General features: G+C 31.0%; 1 protein-coding gene across 7 annotated transcripts in view; it reads right to left on the bottom strand.

Annotated features, from left to right (window-relative positions):
• Positions 1-2,963: 2,963 nt before the first annotated feature.
• Positions 2,964-19,096, bottom strand: part of LOC143072205 (uncharacterized) — a 56,869-nt gene continuing 40,736 nt past the window's right edge. For 6 of the 7 annotated variants that reach the window (XM_076247035.1, XM_076247039.1, XM_076247034.1 and 3 more), the window contains 16 exons: positions 18,861-18,953; positions 17,940-18,011; positions 17,213-17,326; positions 16,551-16,622; positions 15,610-15,705; positions 14,977-15,060; positions 13,733-13,828; positions 12,627-12,701; positions 11,926-12,018; positions 9,701-9,814; positions 9,215-9,328; positions 8,488-8,613; positions 7,256-7,297; positions 6,337-6,378; positions 5,804-5,875; positions 2,964-3,199 (listed from right to left, as the gene is read on the bottom strand). In XM_076247035.1, coding sequence (XP_076103150.1) covers positions 3,144-3,199; positions 5,804-5,875; positions 6,337-6,378; positions 7,256-7,297; positions 8,488-8,613; positions 9,215-9,328; positions 9,701-9,814; positions 11,926-12,018; positions 12,627-12,701; positions 13,733-13,828; positions 14,977-15,060; positions 15,610-15,705; positions 16,551-16,622; positions 17,213-17,326; positions 17,940-18,011; positions 18,861-18,953 — 1,361 coding nt within the window. In that variant the 3' untranslated portion in view covers positions 2,964-3,143. The remainder of the gene's footprint in view (positions 3,200-5,803; positions 5,876-6,336; positions 6,379-7,255; positions 7,298-8,487; positions 8,614-9,214; positions 9,329-9,700; positions 9,815-11,925; positions 12,019-12,626; positions 12,702-13,732; positions 13,829-14,976; positions 15,061-15,609; positions 15,706-16,550; positions 16,623-17,212; positions 17,327-17,939; positions 18,012-18,860; positions 18,954-19,096) is intronic. The other variant, XM_076247038.1, reaches the window with a different exon arrangement.

Below are 19,096 nucleotides of genomic sequence, written 5' to 3'. Positions count from 1 at the left end.
CATTTTTGTACTTATATATATTTTGACTGGACATAGAAACGCAGCATGTACAGGTACTTTAAATTTAATAAAAACAAAAGATATCTTCTAAAAAACTGTCCAATAGATGCAAGTGTTTTTATCTACAGATGTTTTCTAGTGATTCACATGCAGTGAACATAGCAATATCATTGTGTTTATTATGTAAATACTTGTTGTCTCCGTAATTGTTTAATTAGTTTATTAGAACAGTATGTCATTCTTTCATCTGCATTTTTGTTTTTTTTACTCCTGCATACATTACATCTTTTTCAAGTCCTGGCTTGGATTTAAAAAAACATAAACAACAAGTTATTTGTTTGATTTATTTTCTTTTGCGTGTAGCGATTTTGTTTCATGAACTTATACACCATGGTCTTTGTTTATCTTAACGTTCAATTTATTTCTACACGTATGCATGCATATGATCATTAATATGTTGGTGTTTTTTTTATATAAAATTAGGTTTGCCGTCGGATCACAGGTCCAACACAGTTTTTGTCTAAATTAGGTGCTTCCATAAAATATATTTTTTCAGCTTTCACTAATGGCATATTCGAGAATTATATTTCGATATTCCACAATGATATAATTGAATTTTTGACACTTCTGGTGATGTTTTTTTTAAAATTTATTTGATGACGCGTAATGGCGTTGTTGTTTGATGGTAATTTGGATAAATCATATCTTCTATCAGCAAAATATTATTCCAGAAAATTTAGCCTTTTGTCGGCTCCAATCTGCCGCCTTTTTACGTACTACTGTACTTTAAGGACTTTTATTACAACTGTTTCTTAAAATGTTATGTACCAAGTCGGTAAAATGGCAGTTGTTATCTTATAGTTTGTTTCTGTGTGTGTTGCATTGTCGTTTGTATTTGGTTGCACTTCATTGTTTCTATTGTTTCCTTGTTTTCTTTTTACAGTTAAAGTGTTTCCCTCGGTTTTCGTTTGTAACCCGGATATGTTTTCTCTCAATCGATTTATGACTTTAGAACAGCGGTATACTGTTGTTTCTTTATTTCCCTTGTTGAAAACTTAAACTTGCGTACTGACTATGACCGGTTCTTGCAGTTCTGTTTATGATCTTTATAATTTATACAGAAGTGCCATCTATTGTACAAACGACAGCACGCAGTCTAAGCGGCGAAAAATACCCCGTTTTGCTCTTTGAAATATTGGGATACATGATATAATCTCCGCTGGAATTGTTGCAACTCTAACGTTGAAAATTTACTAGAGAAAACATGAAAAGACGAAAGCAACAGAAGACCCTTTACAACAACAATATACATATAACCCAATTATATATGAAAATACGGGGAATGTGCCAAAGAGAAACAAATCCGATCAAATAGCAGAAACAAATCAAATACATAATTTAATTTGCAAATATTATCCTGTTTTAACTCACTGAAGGTGTATGTAAACTATTGCAACGGTCACTTGACATCCATTGTTGTCCGATGTCTTTTTGTGTCTACAAAGTATTTGAAACAAACAACTAAGTATGTAGGAATGCTCTTCAGATAGTCCACTACAAATTTTATTTTGCCAGACTTATTCGATTTTCTAACTGGTTACTTTTGACTAGTAGACATTTTTCCATAGACTACTTTATATAAAAAAAGAAGATGTGGTATGATTGCCAGTGAGACAACTCTCCACAAGAGACCAAAATGACACAGAAATTAACAACTACTGGTCACCGTACCGCCTTCAACAATGAGCAAAGCCCATACCGCATACTCAGCTATAAAAGGACCCGAAATGACAATGTAAAACTAACAACCTTATTTATGTAATTCGTATTAATGCAGGTTTCACGTAAGATAGTATAAATGTTCTAAGGAGGATTTTGTCGTGCCAACCGACTTCATTTTAATCTAATCCTACGCATACTTATTTCTTCTCTCAATTCTACAGCTCTAATAGGACCAGGATATTCATTAGAGAATCATACTGCTCCTTCAAAAAATCAAAGGGTCGTCCCTTTAATGGTTTAAAGAAAAGGTATTCGATTGTTGCAATTAAACAGATCTGTAGAATCGAACTGTGCACAATGATTTCTTTCATGCCAGATGCGCATGCCTAGATCCAACAAGAAAACTATCGCCATTGTCACTTGACATCCATTGTTGTCCGATGTCTTTTTGTGTCTACAAAGTATTTGAAACAAACAACTAATATGTAGGAATGGTCTTCAGATAGTTCACTACAAAAATTTTGTTTGCCAGCCTTATTCAATTTTCTAACTGGTCACTTTTGACTGGTAGACTTTCCATAAACTACTTAATATAAAAAAGAAGATGTGGTATGATTGCCAGTGAGACAACTCTCCACAAGAGATCAAAATGACACAGAAATCAACATCTACAGGTCAACGTACGGCCTTCAACAATGAGCAAAGCCTTTACGGCAAAGTCAGCTATAAAAGGCCCCGAAATGACAATGTAAAACTAACGACCTTATTTATGTAATTCTTATTAATATAAAAAAGAAGATGTGGTATGATTGCCAATGAGACAACTATCCACAAAAAACCAAAATGAAACAGACATTAACAACTATAGGTCACCGTACGGCCTTGAACAATGAGCAAAGCCCATTATTAATGCAGGTTTCACATTAGATAGTATAAATGTTCTAAGGAGGATTTTGTCGTGCCGACCGACTTCATTTTAATCTAATCCTACGCATACTTATTTCTTCTCTCAATTCTACTGCTCTAATAGGACCAGGATATTCATTAGAGAATCATACTGCTCCTTCAAAAAATCAAAGGGTCGTCCCTTTAATGGTTTAAAGAAAAGGTATTCGATTGTTGCAATTAAACAGATCTGTGGAATCGAGTTGTGCACAATGATTTTTTTCATGCCAGATGCGCATGCCTAGATCCAACAAAAAAAAAATATTAGTGTGATACAAATAAATCAAAATATCAAAACATTTGTGTAATTCGATTTAATTGATATTTTATTAGGCAAAGCTGTATTCATTTTACACACAAATATATGATTACATACTTTTAAATATAAGAAAACAAAAATACGGACTATCAGTTGTTTATTAAATGCTGAATTCAAGAAGTATAAATCAAAGTTCATAATACATAAAAAAAAAAGATTAAAAATTTTGGATGTCTGTTCTTCTAATTATTCTGCCTCTGCTATTACGCTGACCTGGAAAAGATGTTAAAAAAACCTGAACAAATATTACACATTGAAATACGGCATAACAATAAATAAACTTGTATTTTCTATATTTTATCTTGCAATTGGGTGTTCAACCATGTCAATTTCAGCATGCATGTTTAGTGAATGTCGAGTCTGAAGCGTAGGACAACTCGTACACTCTTGTTTCAAATTGGACAATGTTTTGTTAATTGTTTTTACTGTTGAAATTAGTTGTTATGTTAAAATAGATAATTATTAACCTTGAGCGATGTATTACTGTTGACCATTCGAGATTCTTCTTTTTGCGAAGACGTTTTCAGCTGAATGTGTGATTACGGTATCGTATTACTACACGGGCCTCGAGGGGTTTCAAATCGAAAATAAATTCAAAACATGTGTTTTTGTATCTTTCAAAACACAAATAATATATAGAATTAATTGCAGGATAAAGACAATAACTGTGTAGTGTCTTTAGATATCAGCTGTATTTGTACTCGGCTCGAAACAGGTGTAGTAGCTCGCTAAAAGCTCGCATACACCTTGTTTCCTAGCCTCGTACAAATACAGCTGATATTTAAAGACACTAAACAGTTATTGTCTATGTAATGTAATACCACTACTTCAAGTGAGGGTGAATGTTGGTGCCTATTAAGGTGGTACCCAACACTTTAACTAAAATTAATTTGGCTCGTTTAATTTTCTTTTGACAAAAGTAAAATTTAAAAGTAAATTTTGACAAAGTATTTACTTTGACCCTTTTACAAAAATATAAAAAATTCAAAAAATTTGAACCAACCGTTTTATCAGAAAAATTACACTGGTTATATAGCAGTTTGACACACACTTATTTTGAGAAGCTTGATATTCCCTTAACAACACAACGTAATTAAAACGTTTAGCTGATTTTACTGAGTTATCTCCCTGTAGAGTTAGGTACTACCTTAAAACGTTTGAATCTGCTGCATTTGTTTGCAACTATCCTAAATCAGGAACCTATTGTTTAGTGGCTGTCGTTTGCTGATGTGGTTTATATGTTTTCTCGTTTTTCGTTTTTCCATGACTAGAACAATTCTTGGATATGCATTTTGTATGACACCCATCCCCAACCCCCACCCCAACCCCTCTACCCCGCACTGAACATCAAGCATTTGCTTTGAAACATGACAAAAAATGAACATAAATATCGACACAACTTGTAATGTAAGAAAAATTCAATGATAAGCAACAATAAAAGCATATAAAATAGTTACAACTTATATTTGAGGCCATTGTGGTCATTGTGCTTTATGAAATTAAAAATTTAAATTTGTTTCGTGCGAGAAGATGCCGCTAGTCATTTCAAATGAAATGCTGGAGAATGTTTAAATGTATTAAAGATGTTGAGATATTACAAAAATTCAACAATAGTTTGCGAGAAGTATATTTCAAAGGGTTATTAATAAAATATCTCATATACATTTGGGCTGATAAGCACGTTAGTTTTTAGTCCAATTGAAAAGCAAAATTTAAAGTGGTATCGATATCTCATTGGTAAACATTGAACATATTACTTTCAATTGATATTAACGAATCACTTTCAAAGTATGTATTATAGAAGAAGAAAAATATCGAACATCCAGGCGAATTCCAAGAGGAGGATGTCCATAAAAACTGATACAATCAAACGCTATCAATCAACGGAACACGTGACTAACAATGGACATATTCCTTATTTCGTACATGAAATTTATAGTGAAAATGGTGTTTTTAATTTGGGTTTGAAGCGAGATAAACCTTCTACCTTTATGAAATATGTTTATAGTTCCGTCATATGGACAATATCTGGTGAGAAACCAATACAGAAATAATAGGTTAATGGAATACAGCAGCCAATACTAAGCTTATATACAACACAATAAGACCTCAGACAATGGTTATTCTCCAGTATTTTATGAAAAAGCATGCTTTTTATGAAACTGGTAAATAACTTTAAAAATATTTGTTCCATATGTAAATTTTGTAATCTACTATTGATAAAATCTACTTGATTCTTGAAGTTCAGTGTCATATTTTTTACACTTAAAGTTCCAGGTATATGAACTTTGCTTGCACCATTTAGATAATTTGCAGAATTTTCGGTTTACCATTATCTTCATATTTGTATTAATTTTGACATTCCAGCGAGTGGTATTAGAGGGCCATCGATGATTTTATGTTAACGAAGCGCGCAAATGCCATACCGGATTGTTAATTGGTATCTTTACAATGAAGTATTTACAACCAGTGGTTCGATGCAGCTGCCGAGGGACGTTTTATCCCCGAGGATAGTACATTAAAGTAGTCAGCACTTCTCTGTTGACAAAAAAATCATTAAAATTGGACCTTTTTGCAACTTTACTGGTATGAAATTCTGAATTATTCAATACACCCAGATACATGGTATTATTCGTATTCTGAAAAATATTTTTCGGAATTTTGGTTCATAAATGCTTTTCAACTTAATTTAGTTATGTTATCAAATAGTAATGACACACACCATATATTTTATGTATACAAAACGTGCGTATGCCGTACTTTTTTCTGGTCTGTTTTTTATGATGTTTTAGCTCTGACATCAGTATATTTTCTTACCTTGAAAACTATGTACTTCTGTTCCACGAGAATCATCAAAGGTCTGAGATTCAGGATAAGTAGAATTTTCTTCTACAAAACAAATACATGAATGTCAGTTATGGGTTTTAAATAATCTGTCAATAAATATGTCATACGATTGCGTTTCTATTAGATAAATCAAGATCTGGATCGATCATGTATGACAAAAGTACCACACACTTTGGAGTTAAAGATGAACCTTTTCAAAGGGTTTGAAGGCAAATCGTAGTTCTCAATCTAACTAAATTTTTCTAGGGACAGTCAAAAGATACTTCTTATTCCCCTTCTGTTTTTTCTACAAACATATAAATCTTGGCAATTTATGTTTTGATCAATTCATTAAAAAGTGTTAAATATTTATCATGATACGTTTAGCTACCTGGAAGGAAAACAAAAACAAAACATAAAAAACTGCTCAGTTATTGTTTAAATTTTTTAAATAAGTACATTTATTAGATTTAATTTATACTCATTCAGGTACGCATAATAAATTGCATATTTGTAAAACGTACCTTGTGCATCTAATAATGCTTTCTCTAAACTTTCTTTCTTTTCTGAATAAAAACAATTAAAAAGAATTATACTATTCCTATTGCTTATGGAGTTTTACATATCTCAACCCAATTTAGTGTTGATGGTTACGAAAGAGACAGCCCATAGTATTGCGTAATAGGATAAAAGAAAACATTTTGTTAATACATGCATATTGTAAAAATCGAATGAATATCTTTATTAAATATGTCTTAAACACGTTATTTTGGTTTGAAAATTGATGTAAAAAGAAACATTTGTTAAAATTTTATTTTTATTTTAGTTACCAATGTTGATATTTATGCCTTGGTTCATCGGTCACTATTACTTTTGAATTTTTGAAATACTAAAGCTTTTCTACCTCGGGAATAGATTACCCTAGATGTATTTGGCAAATCTTTTAGGGATTTCCCGCCTCTATGCTCTTCAACTCGTACTTTATTGGCCTTTTAAACTTTTTTGGATTCGAGCGTAACTGATGAGTCTTTTGTAGATGAAATGTGCGTCTGGCGTAAATACAACATTTATTCCTACTACCTATGATGAGTTATTTATTCACATTTCTGAAATTTCGTATTAAGTTTTTAATAAATCATGTGTTGTGAAAACCTGATGAAAGTTATTTTTAAAAAAATCGTGTAATGCAAACTGAAGTATTGCGTCTGGTGTTTGATTCTCTGATGTTAAAAATAAGTGATGAGCGGATCCAATATTTATAGTAAATTAATCAATCATATTCTTTGGATTATAGAAAAATTTGTTTTGCTTTGTGGCAAAATTCTGGTCTTATATCTAATTGAAATTGACAAAAAATCCTCGTTTTCTTTCTATAATATCGCTTTAGGCAATAGATTGTTAATTCGAAAAAATATCTTATAAAATGTCAGGTGAAAAACTTACCCAATGTCTCCTTAAGTCGACGGCTCACTGCTTCAGCTTCATCTGAAAGAGGAAACCAAACGAATAGCTTATGACTATAAAAATGATGAACAAATTTAACACAGTGTTTCCCATTTTTCGGATTAAAATTTAGCTTTAAAATAAACCTCTGCTACTGCGATCGCCTGGACGGTCTAATATTTTATAATTCCTTTTAACACAAAATAGGAAGGAAAAGGAGGATATCTAAATGTTCATTTTTGCGGTAGAATCACAAAGCATGACCTATATACCATTAAAAAAAAGTTGACCGTTCGTCGTTCAACCCAAACCACAGCCGTGCAACTGATCTAAAAAAGAAGATGATGTATCATTGTCAATCAGACAACTCTCCACAAGCAACCAAATAACACAGAAATTAACAACTTGAGGTCACCGTTCGTCCTTCAAAAATGAGCAAAATCATTACCGCCTAGTCAGGTATTAAAGGCCCGGAAAAGACCAATGTAAGACAATTCTAAAAACTAACGGCCTAATTAATGTACAAAAAATGAACGATAAACAAATTGTAACACATCAAAAACGGCAGCCACTGAAATACAGTACCCTGACTTGGGACAGGCACATACATGCAGAATATAACATGATCACAACCTTCCCATAACCTGGCACAGTGGTGTAACAATACAACATAAGAACGAGCTATAAATATCAGTTGAAAAAGTTGAAAAAGGGTAACTCATCAGATGAATAGAATAGAGATACATTTAACAAAAACGCTGAGTTAGTTTTCAAAATATTAAAAGACACATACACAAAACATATATGGGGTTCTTAAAATTTACATATATCCTAAGCAAAAATCATAATATGATAGCATAAGACCTGCTTATTCAATTAGCAGACTTAACAAACATGACATCATTGTGAACATCATTGTATTTTAGAGGTTCTGAAGTGTTTCTCAACAAAAAGCTTAAGCATTAATTTGAAAAAGGTTGCTAATTACATTGACTATGTATACCTTCAAACAAAAACACTGTGATGGTATATTGTGGACATGGAAATAAATCTATTGTTTTCCCATTTAAATATTCTTTTATGTAAGTATTGCTTAAGTGTTATTCAAATGTTAAAATAAAGAATTCTGAGCTCTTTTATCAGCTGTCTGTCGCTAATTTTAAGTTGCTTTGTTACTTTCTCGTGTAAGTATACGTCAAATATCTCTTTATTCATATAAAAAATCTGCTTACCAGTCTTTTGATGCAACTGACGTTTAAGTTCTATTCGGTGCCCCCTGAAAACCTGCACCTCTTCAGTTAGTTGTTGGATATTGCATGTCTGGTCTCGATACTTTTGCTCCATAAAAGAAATTCTTTCTGTGAGGTAACAGAATATAAAACATTACTCCCTTATTTTTAAACATGTTGAACATACTGAATCTTTGAGATTATAATGACATATAAATAAATTATGAAATTTAGATGCAGATAGTAAATGTCATTTCGCCGTTTAATTAATTCCAAAGCATTTATGAAACATTTACTCAAGGTGAAAGTCAATAAGTTTTGAAAAGGTATTGGAATTGGACGCTGACTAAATACATTAATGTTCTTATTTCTAAATATCATCTGGTCATTAGATCAATGATATTAATACATGTAGCGTCAACCTGATAAATTCCAAATGATATAAAGAAATTGCAAAATGCAATTTTCGTGAGTCTGAAGTTTTCTAGATGTAACTTCAACAGGAGCGCATCCAACTTAAACACACAAACGCCAGTTAAATACAAGAGCAGCTATATGATATAAAAAGACCTAAAAAATATGGTCTAATTCTTCACATGCCAACTATATATTAGGGAATTGGAAACGCAGTGTATTCCTGTCTGAATTTAGCGATTGATTCAATTGCACTCAAACGCTGAAATTGAAAAGAAGTAAGTTCTTTCATATTTATAGTTAAGATGATTCTTACCTTGATATCTATGAACTTCCCATGACAGCCTTGAATTTTCCTCTCGTATATAATGTAATGTACTTTCAAAGGGACCAAATGACCTGATTCTTTCTTGAAGTTGAGCATTTTCGTCTGAAATAATAAAGTGTCAATGAAAATATATATTGCAGTTTATAAGAATATCATGAAAGGTTATCATCAATACATCATGATTATAAGATAAGTAAATAGTTTCGAAAAATTTAGTTTGAAAGCCCTTTAACGATTCTGCATAGTTTAAGCAATTCTTAATTCAACAAAGGCAATAAGCCGCTAAATGAATTAGACAGAGAGTTGTCTCATTGGCACGTATACAACATCTTCCGATATCTGTAGAATTAGTTGCAGAGCTATTCATCTTCTTGTTGTAATAATTTTTACAATGAAATACGATTGACCAAAATGAGGATTTAACTTTGGAAGACAAAAATATGATGACAAATATGACAATAAATTGAATCTTACCCATAAGATACTGGTTTGAATTCTCAATAACCTTAAAGTGGGCCTCCTTCTGGGGTAGATCTCGATATTTCAACTGAAGTTCCCGGCTTTCTATTCTTACTTTATTTACCTCTCCTGCAAACAGATGATTTACTTTTAACTTTCTCAGAGGCATATTCGCAAAAAAAACGTTTGTGTAAAATATAATATTTTTAATTCAATTCAATTCAATTCAATTCAAAGTTTTATTGCCATGACACTACATATTTATAGCATGTGAAAAAACATAACAAAATAAAAATAATAAATAACAACAAGATCATTAATATACACAATAAAAGTAAATATTTTAAGAGTCCCCTGTCTTCAGTTCAATAGACTGTTTTAAAAAGGATCCTAGCTTATTTACCTGAATGTGTGAAATTGGGTTGATTATATATGTTATTTTATCTATGTCGTTTAAATTTATAAAGTGGATATTCTCATTTATCAAAAATCTAAATAAACTTTTCTATTATTACGGTTTCTATTACAATATAAAAAGAAATGAATTTTATCTTCAATTTGTTTACAGTTTTTGCATTATATTTCTTCATTTGGTATTTTAAGGTATCTTCCCTTTTCTATTAATGAATTATGGTCACTTAATCTAAATTTTGTTATCAGTTTTCTGAATTCAAGTTTTGAGCAAATGAAATATTTTTCTTCTGTATTAATTATTTTTACATGTTTAAAAATAGTGAGTTTGCTATTATCCTTTATATCTGATAGTTTATCATTTACTAGTTTAATCATAAAAATGCTTCAATTTTATCTTATATGTTTAGTTATCTTTGTGAGGAATATGTTTTCAAAGTGTCCGAATCCATACCAGTTTTTTGTACTATATGTTTTACAAGAATAAATTCCTGCCGAGTGTAAGTTTTGAGACAAAATAAAAGATTTTAAAAGAGAGAATTAATTTCATCAGAATATAATCTAATAAGATACAATATAGATAGAAATTTAATATTAAGTTCCAGAGGAAGTCTCCCAGATCAGCTCTTGCACCTAAATTTGATGAGTTTTTCTTATACCAAGTGTATATTTACAAAACTGTAGGTGTAACTTTTCTAAAGGTGTTTTATCACTGAAATAAAAAGGGACCAATTGTTTTCCAGAGTTATTTGCTCTTTGTTTGGCTCTAAAATATGTTAATATAATAATGATAAAGCATTCTATGTTCTGTTTAAAACGTTCTTTGAAAACAACGTAACACATGCATCTTCAGTAATCGCTGAAACGACAAGATCTCTATTCAGCGCAGGGAAGCACCTAGCAAGGTTACGCATAGCGGCAGCACACTCGCCATGATGTTTAGTTGTAATACCAGAAATGACCAAACTAATATGAACGTTAAAAGTAGAAGAAAATTATATATCACTAATAAGAAATGTACAGTTTGTGCTTTCCAAACTTTCCTTGAAACAGCTTTTAAACTTGATTCCCCATAGAGTTCCAACCTGTTTCTATTTCTAGATAACTTTACGTCAAGTGTTTCAAGAGATGGAGCTAAACAAAATATGAAATTGTGGGGGGTTATGTGGTCAAGTGGTGTAAGTTCTTCAAATACTGTATCATAAGCCTGTCAACACTGATTCAGTGAGTTCGAATCCCACAACATGTAGGCAGGTAGATTCCACTACACTCTTAATTGAGCAGGATTAAATGTGCACAGTTAAAATAGCTACCTCTCACGTTTCGTTTTGCTTTTGTTGTATGTTTTTTCTGCATGAAAGCTTAATATGCGTCTTATATATTTATCTCAACAAATGTACGCGTTCTGCATCAATCAAGTCCGGTTCAGTTCATACATGACACATACCGTAGTAGTACCTTATGCTATTCTAGTTAACTGTTTTGTTTACTTAAATGAAAAGTTTAAAAAAAGGAAATATAAAGGTAAAGAAATTATAAAAATCTGAGCAATTTGAATGTTCTAATTTTGATATTAAGTATGCTGTATTATAATGTTCATTTCACAACTTATAATTAGCCGTTTCAGAATCTAAAGAATCATGGGTAATTTCATTGTTCGTACCCCAAAATGAAAATAACGCCACGTCATTGCTTAAATTTTCATTGGTTATGACATTTTTAACCAATCAGGACGTTGTGGTGTACACTTTTGAAAATATTACCCAGGATGCATTATATTCTGAAACGGCCAATTGTATACACTTTATGTGATGTTGAATATTTTGTACCTTGCATAATTTCGATCTCTTTGTCCTTTGACTGTACCTGTGAGTTCATTTTCTTTATAGCCTCAATATACTGAGTTAATGTATTTCTTGTCTCTGAAAGATTTTGTATAAATCATATTAGATTCATATCACACAATACTCGCTTAGTTTTTTATATGACAAATTACGTTTAACTCGTTTTACTAAATTATGTTTCTGTTTAAAGTTTTATATTAAAACATATTGTATTTAAAAAAAATATTAAAAGGTATTTAAAAGTCTTCACGAGTTCATATAACTTTTACTCAACCAATGAATGTAAATTAATATATAATCGTAAAATGTATCAAATTTAAAGACAGTTTGTATTGGTCATATATAATTAAAATATGCCTGTACATTTTTATGTACTTCCTGAGACAATATATGATGGTCTGGAGGGGTATTCTTATTTCTTTATTCTTTTCATTTAAAACAAAATTCCTCCCTTCTTTATTATTTTTAACAACCATCATTTTTTCATCATAATTCAAAGTATCATAATTTTATACTTTTAGTTTCTGTTTGCCAATATCTCTCTATTCTTTATAATTTACACTTTTTGTTAATTTTCCTTTATTCTGTGAAAAAGTATTATTGGAAAGTCCAAAACATTATCAAACTTCCAACCAACGGAACTAAAACCCCATTTAGACCCTCATATGTATTTAATAGATACTTACGGTTATGTTCCAATTGTTCCCGTTGTAAATCGCCCTGTCTTGTCTGTAATTCTAAACTTGTCTGGTTAATATTACCTAGAGATAATGTAAAAAAAAAGTCTTCATTTTTTTTCCTAGCTTAAATATGACATGGAAATGTTTAGATGATCAGAGACGTTGGAGGAACCTCAATGACAACAGCAACATAAAATCTTAAAAGAAGTATCAGGCCTTTTTTTTTTTTTTTTTTGGCGTGCTTCACATTTAGTTTTCCTGGTCTTTTTAAGAATTACTGTACTGTATGAGTTTTCTCGTTGTGAAATGTTGTAAGTAAAGCTTTACTGTAAATGCATAACCAATATCCTTTGGGCTATTATGAATAGTTATCGCATTTACAAAATTCCAGATCACCTTATATCTTTTTAATATGTAAAAAGTAAAATCACAAAAATACTGAACTTAGAGGAAAATCAATTCGGAAAGTCCATAATCACATGGAAAAATCAAATAACAAAACGCATCAAAAACGAATGGACAAGAACTGTCATATTCCTTACTTGGTACAGGCATTTTCAAATGTAGAAAATGGTGGATTAAACCTGGTTTTATATAAACTTCCATTAAGATTACTGATTTGTCATCTTCCCTCTAGAACTCTTTGCTGGAACTGTTAATTGGGAAAGTTATTCGTTCTAAGACTAAATATGAAAATACTAAAACATTTTAAATACAATGTCTTGGCAAAGCACACAAATAGACGTGAAACAGTCGAACATGCAGTTACTTTAAAATGACCCCTTAAGACATTCTAACTGAAAACAATTGTCAGATCCAAACCATGAAAAAAGAAAAACAAAACAATTGTGATTTTTGTATACTTTTTTTTATATTGTAAAGCTCTTTTTTTCCAATTTTGTTCAGCCACAATCCTAAAAGTTAAGCAGAAGTTTTGTTGAAACACACATGCACAGACAAACAAACAAACTGATAGACAGACAGACAAACAAACAGTACCTTAATCATTTCGAAAGGTATACAAATTTAAATCTTACATTCTGCTTTTAAAAGCAAAAAGACGTGATAAAACTGGTAAAAAAAGATTTTGATTTTTATTTCACGATCATTACCTTCTAACTGTTGCTTTTGTGAGCTTATTCTTTCAATTTCTCTTTTCTGATTTTCTATCTCTGAATCTCGTAACTGTCCCATAGTTTGAAGTTGTTCTAAAACAAAAGAATATAAAATTATGCAGTTTAGAATAACTGTAAAAAAATCTTTGACGAATAACGATAAAAATATCAAACTCATAGCGATAATATGATACAAGAGTGAGATGTGGTTTTATTGGTTAGGACATCATCCGTCAATGATAAACATTTGACAATGAAGTGATTTTTGACGTTAAACTTCAGTATGTTGAAAGATGGACGATAATTCTAGAATAATGTTTGCTTTCAAATAAATAGAATAAACATCGGACCATCACTGTAATATTCTCGATTTAAACCAAAGTTTAAAATTTCTGTACTTGAAAGAAGTGGGTGATTGCCTGATAATTGTCCAATTACAACAGAGACATGCCCGATCATTTGCGATATAATTTGGCGGGAGAAACCAAAACTTTCATATAGCCATTACAGGAATATGGGTTTAGTGTAAATAGTAATCAAAGGTACCGGGATTAAATCTAGTACGCCAGACGCGCGTTTCGTCTACATAAGACTCATCAGTGACGCTCATACCAAAATATTTATAAAGCCAAACAAGTACAACGTTGAAAAGCATCGAGGATCCAAAATTCCTAAAAGTTGTGCCAAATACGGCTAAGGTAATCCCTAGGATAAGAAAATCCTTATTTTTTCGAAAAATTCAAAGTTTTGTAAACAGGAAATTTATAAAAATGACCACATTATTGATATTCATGTCAACACCGAAGTGTTGATTACTGGGCTGGTGATACCATCGGGGAAGAAACGTCCACTAGCAGTGGCATCGACCCAGTGGTGTAAATAGTTATCAAAGGTACTAGGGTTATAATTTAGTACGCCAGACGCGCGTTTCGTCTACATAAGACTCACTAGTGACGCTCATATCAAAATATTTATGAAGCCAAACAAGTACAAAGTTGAAGAGCATCGATGATCCAAAAGTCCTAAAAGTTGTGTCAAATACGGCTAGGTAATCTATGCCTGGGATAAGAAAATCCTTTATTTTTTTCGAAAAATTCAAAGTTTTGTAAACAGGAAATTTATGAAAATGACCACATTATTGATATTCATGTCAACACCGAAGTGTTGACTACTGGGCTGTCGATACCCTCGAGGACAAAACGTAATCATTTATGTAATGTAACATAGACCTAAATATTTACCAATGCCAGCTTCATATTGTCTTTTAATTTGATGGCTGTTTTCCTCCTTGATCTGCACATCAGCTCTTAGCTGTTTGATTGTTTCTAAAACAAGAATGTTTAATTTCATCAAGTCACTTTAAGGATCGGAGCAATTGATCAATACAAATTGTTTAATCCAGCATTTTTTTTACATAAATGCCTGTCAGGTATATGATTATTGTTTTCTATTCGTCTGATCAATTTTTACCTATTATTATATTTTTCATATTTTCCATGTCATGGCCTTTTAAAGTTGAACACACAGTATGGATTTTTATTCTTGTTGAAGGTCGTACGGTTGCCCATAATTTACCTCATTTGAACTTTGGTTGAAAGTTGTCTCATATAAATCACACCACATATTCTTATTTTCATAATAGTATTTAATTGATATTGGTAATTTGTGAAAAGATTTTTTAAGAAGAAAATCTATAGGAGATTACATAATTTTATCTGACACAAATCTCAAATGCTTAACAAATCAAACAATGAAACTCGATTTTCTTGTAAGAACTAGAAAAAACTTCGTAATGTGCACACAAGTGTACTGGATCTCCGACGAAATAATTCAGAAATGAATCATAATTTTAATATCTGTTTGATATGATTTACCATCTTTCATTTTCTTTTCTTCTTTCAAACTGATTAAAACCTCTTCTACTAAATCGACTTTATTCTTTAGTTCTTGTATCTCTTTGAGGTGACTTTCTAAATCAAAAGATATTGAATAAATTTCATAATAATCCTAAACTGCCTACAATTATATCATCGAATCTAGTGAACCTTTTTTTCTCTCCTATAATTCCTTGTCAGTATTTCCATTGGTCATTTCATTCACTAACCAAACTGTCCATCACTGTTTTGTTAACAAGGTGTTTTTACCAATATTGAATAGACAGAATGTTTATAATGTAATGAGTTATGAGGTTTAATTAAATGAGAAAGCAGACCGATGACACAATCAAAATAATACCAAGAGATATCCACGTCCTCTTTAACAAAACATAGATGGCGATGTACAGAGTAAATTCGGTAAATGAAAAAAAAGTTAAAATAAAAAGCTAAAATAGCACCTTCGACTAGATTACGGACAATGGACACATTATTATATCGTTGGTTTTCTCGTTTCAATGGTTTTACACTTTGTGGACCCTTTATAGCTGTGTCATTGGCACTCATACAACACCTTCTTATATCTATATACCTAGTCTTTGAGATCTCAATCATTTATTATATCAAGTATCCATTAATAGAAATATCAAAAGAAGATAAAACTGAAATAAGCTCAGGAACAGATCATAACTTAGCAATAACGTTTATTATGATGGCAAAAAACCCACCAGTAATTTAAATGTGCATTTACTATTTTTAGAAAACAAATAAGAACTAGACTGGATGTGGTTTGCGTTTTTACACAGTCTAATCGTTGCTCATCTTGCAAGTGTATTACTTTTTTTACTAGGATATAGATAATAAAGAGATTTAAAATGAAGAAATAACTCAATAGATTGAAATGACAATCTTAATAATGCTGTAATGTAAAAAGTCAGTACCCTTTTCTCTTCCTAATGTGACAACCATTGTCTCTATATATCGGTAGTGGTCTTCTTTTTCACTTTTCCTAACTGAAACAAAAACATTCATATCACTTCCTGTTTATTAAAATCACCAACTAAGTATACATTAATAAAGCTGGTAAAATAAAGAAGAACTGAATGAATTACTTCTGAAAAACTTGATTTTGGACAGTATGTTTATATATGTTCTGAAGATGATACTAGATTTAACATTTAAACACTCAAATCACCAGAACCTAATTGCTAAGTATCATTAGAAGTTTACAAAATATCATCTTTGAATTAAAACAAATCTAATGGTATGATATTAGAATGATCATTAATAACAAAAAAAAAAAAAAAAATGCGTAAAATGATACATGATTACTTTTAACTCTATTTTAATATTTTTATTCTTTTCCTATAAAAAAACGTAAATATTTGCAAAAGGGATATTGTTTTTGGTGGGGTTCGTGTTGCTTAGTCTTTAGTTTTCTTTGTTGTGTCTTCTGTACTGTTATTTGTCTGTTTTTATTTTTAGCCATGGCGCTATCAGTTTATTTTCAATCTATGAGTTTGACTGTCCCTCTGGTATCTTTCGTCCATTTTGTATTTGTAGGAAATTGCGTATCTGTTCATCAAAAGTTTACTTAACTCACCTAGATCAGCAGACAGTCCTTCGCATTCTTGACATGATTGTTCTAGTTGTTGTTCAGTGGTTCTCAACTGGTCATTAATCTGTTGATATTGTGCCCGGTACCTTTCGTTTTCCTCTGTATTAGATGTAAACAATAAAATTATAAAAATGAATATAGTTCACACGTTGTTGTGTTTCTTTTTACCATATGTCGTCGCTAAACATGGTAAATAAAACATCTATTTTTTCGGTGATTTTTTTTAAATAGATTTTGACAATGCATTAAAATACTACCATTCACAAATTCGTCTCAGTAATTTTGAAGAAAAAAAAAACCACAATTACGATGTAATTTTACTGAAGAAAACAACTGCTACAGAAACACGTCAAAGAACACAGTATTTATTATCACAAGAAAACAAAGGACATTGGTTTAAAAAAGAGCAGGTGAGATTAATCTATCCGAAACTTTTAATGATATTACTATTTATAATTCAAAGATCGCTTGATCTGAAAATCCTGACAGTCAGAGCAGCAATGCGATTTTATCTCATGTAAAAATGGACGAATTTAGAAGAAAAACAACCCTGATTTGGTAAAAATTCCTTATTTAGTCTATGTAACAATTAAGTATGCGACAATAAAAAGCTTCTATCCTCTCAAGTTTACACAAAGACATAGGTTATGCAAACTCGGACTTTTGGACTTTGCGGAGAATAGCATAACAATAAGTATTCTTATTTTATTACCCTTCATAGATTCCAGCTGTGATGCTATGTCTCTCATTCTGTCAAGTTCTTGTTCCAACTGATCTTTTTCTCCTGAAATAGGAAAACAACTCTTGATGCGGCTCGATTTAAAGTAAGATGTCAAATGCATAATATAAAATACTATTGCAATATGACGATCTTTTTTTATAAGAACTATGCAGTAGTGAAACTGCAACATTGACTGTAATATATCTTTTACAGACTGAACAATAAATTCATCTGTCATGTTCAGTCTTTCAAATATATTTCAGACAATCCACTTAAGTAAATTAAGTTATATTGAGACACATCACTTGCAGTATATATATATGTTCATTCGATTTTCTCTACTTAATAAATTTTGATCTGACCTGCTCATTTTGAACTGAGCAACTAATAAAAGAAATAACAATAAAATAAATTAAAATTCCAGACTTATCCACTGCTGTTATTCAGTTCTGTTCAGATTATTCACTTACAATTAGTTCGTTTCGGTTCAGTTCCTTTTCAGACAATTCTATATGATGTTGATATGTACAGGAAAGTTACGACTACGGAACAACCTGAACATAGACTGAACAGATCTTAATTGACTGCAAACGAGTTGTCTGAACAGTACTGAATTTACCGCAGTGGACAAGACTGATAATTTATTTACTAGTGGCAGTCATAGCATGCATGCATGCAACTTGATTTATTGATTCTTGACTGTTTTGTTATTATTGTTATGTACCTATATTGATTTATAACAGTACTGGATATAAGAAAGCCTTGTGTCAATTGGATTACTTTTAATTGTAGAGGATTAATATAAAATATTATGAAGGAAATCTAAAAATAAATTAATCGCAGACTTGTTATTTTGTTTATTGCAATATTACAATTCTGATCATTTAAATATTTGTGATCATTAAAATTTACCTTTTACATTTTCCAGCGCCACCAATTTTTCTTTCATTTCGTCAAGTTCACTATTAACTTGCATCAATTGTTCTTCGAGCTGATCTTTTTCATCTGAAATAACAGTATATTTCGAAAAAAAAAGCGGTAAACGTTTCAAATCTAAAGAAAAAGACGTTCAATTTCAGTAAGTTTCTGTGAGAACTTTCATCTGTTTTCACAATTATTCAAGGTTCATCTGGCTCTTATGACATAAT

The sequence above is a fragment of the Mytilus galloprovincialis genome, chromosome 4 (assembly GCF_965363235.1).
Source record: "Mytilus galloprovincialis chromosome 4, xbMytGall1.hap1.1, whole genome shotgun sequence".
Lineage (NCBI taxonomy): Eukaryota > Metazoa > Mollusca > Bivalvia > Mytilida > Mytilidae > Mytilus > Mytilus galloprovincialis.
Note: the sequence above shows the minus strand (reverse complement) of the source record. Positions and strands in the feature narration are given on the sequence as shown.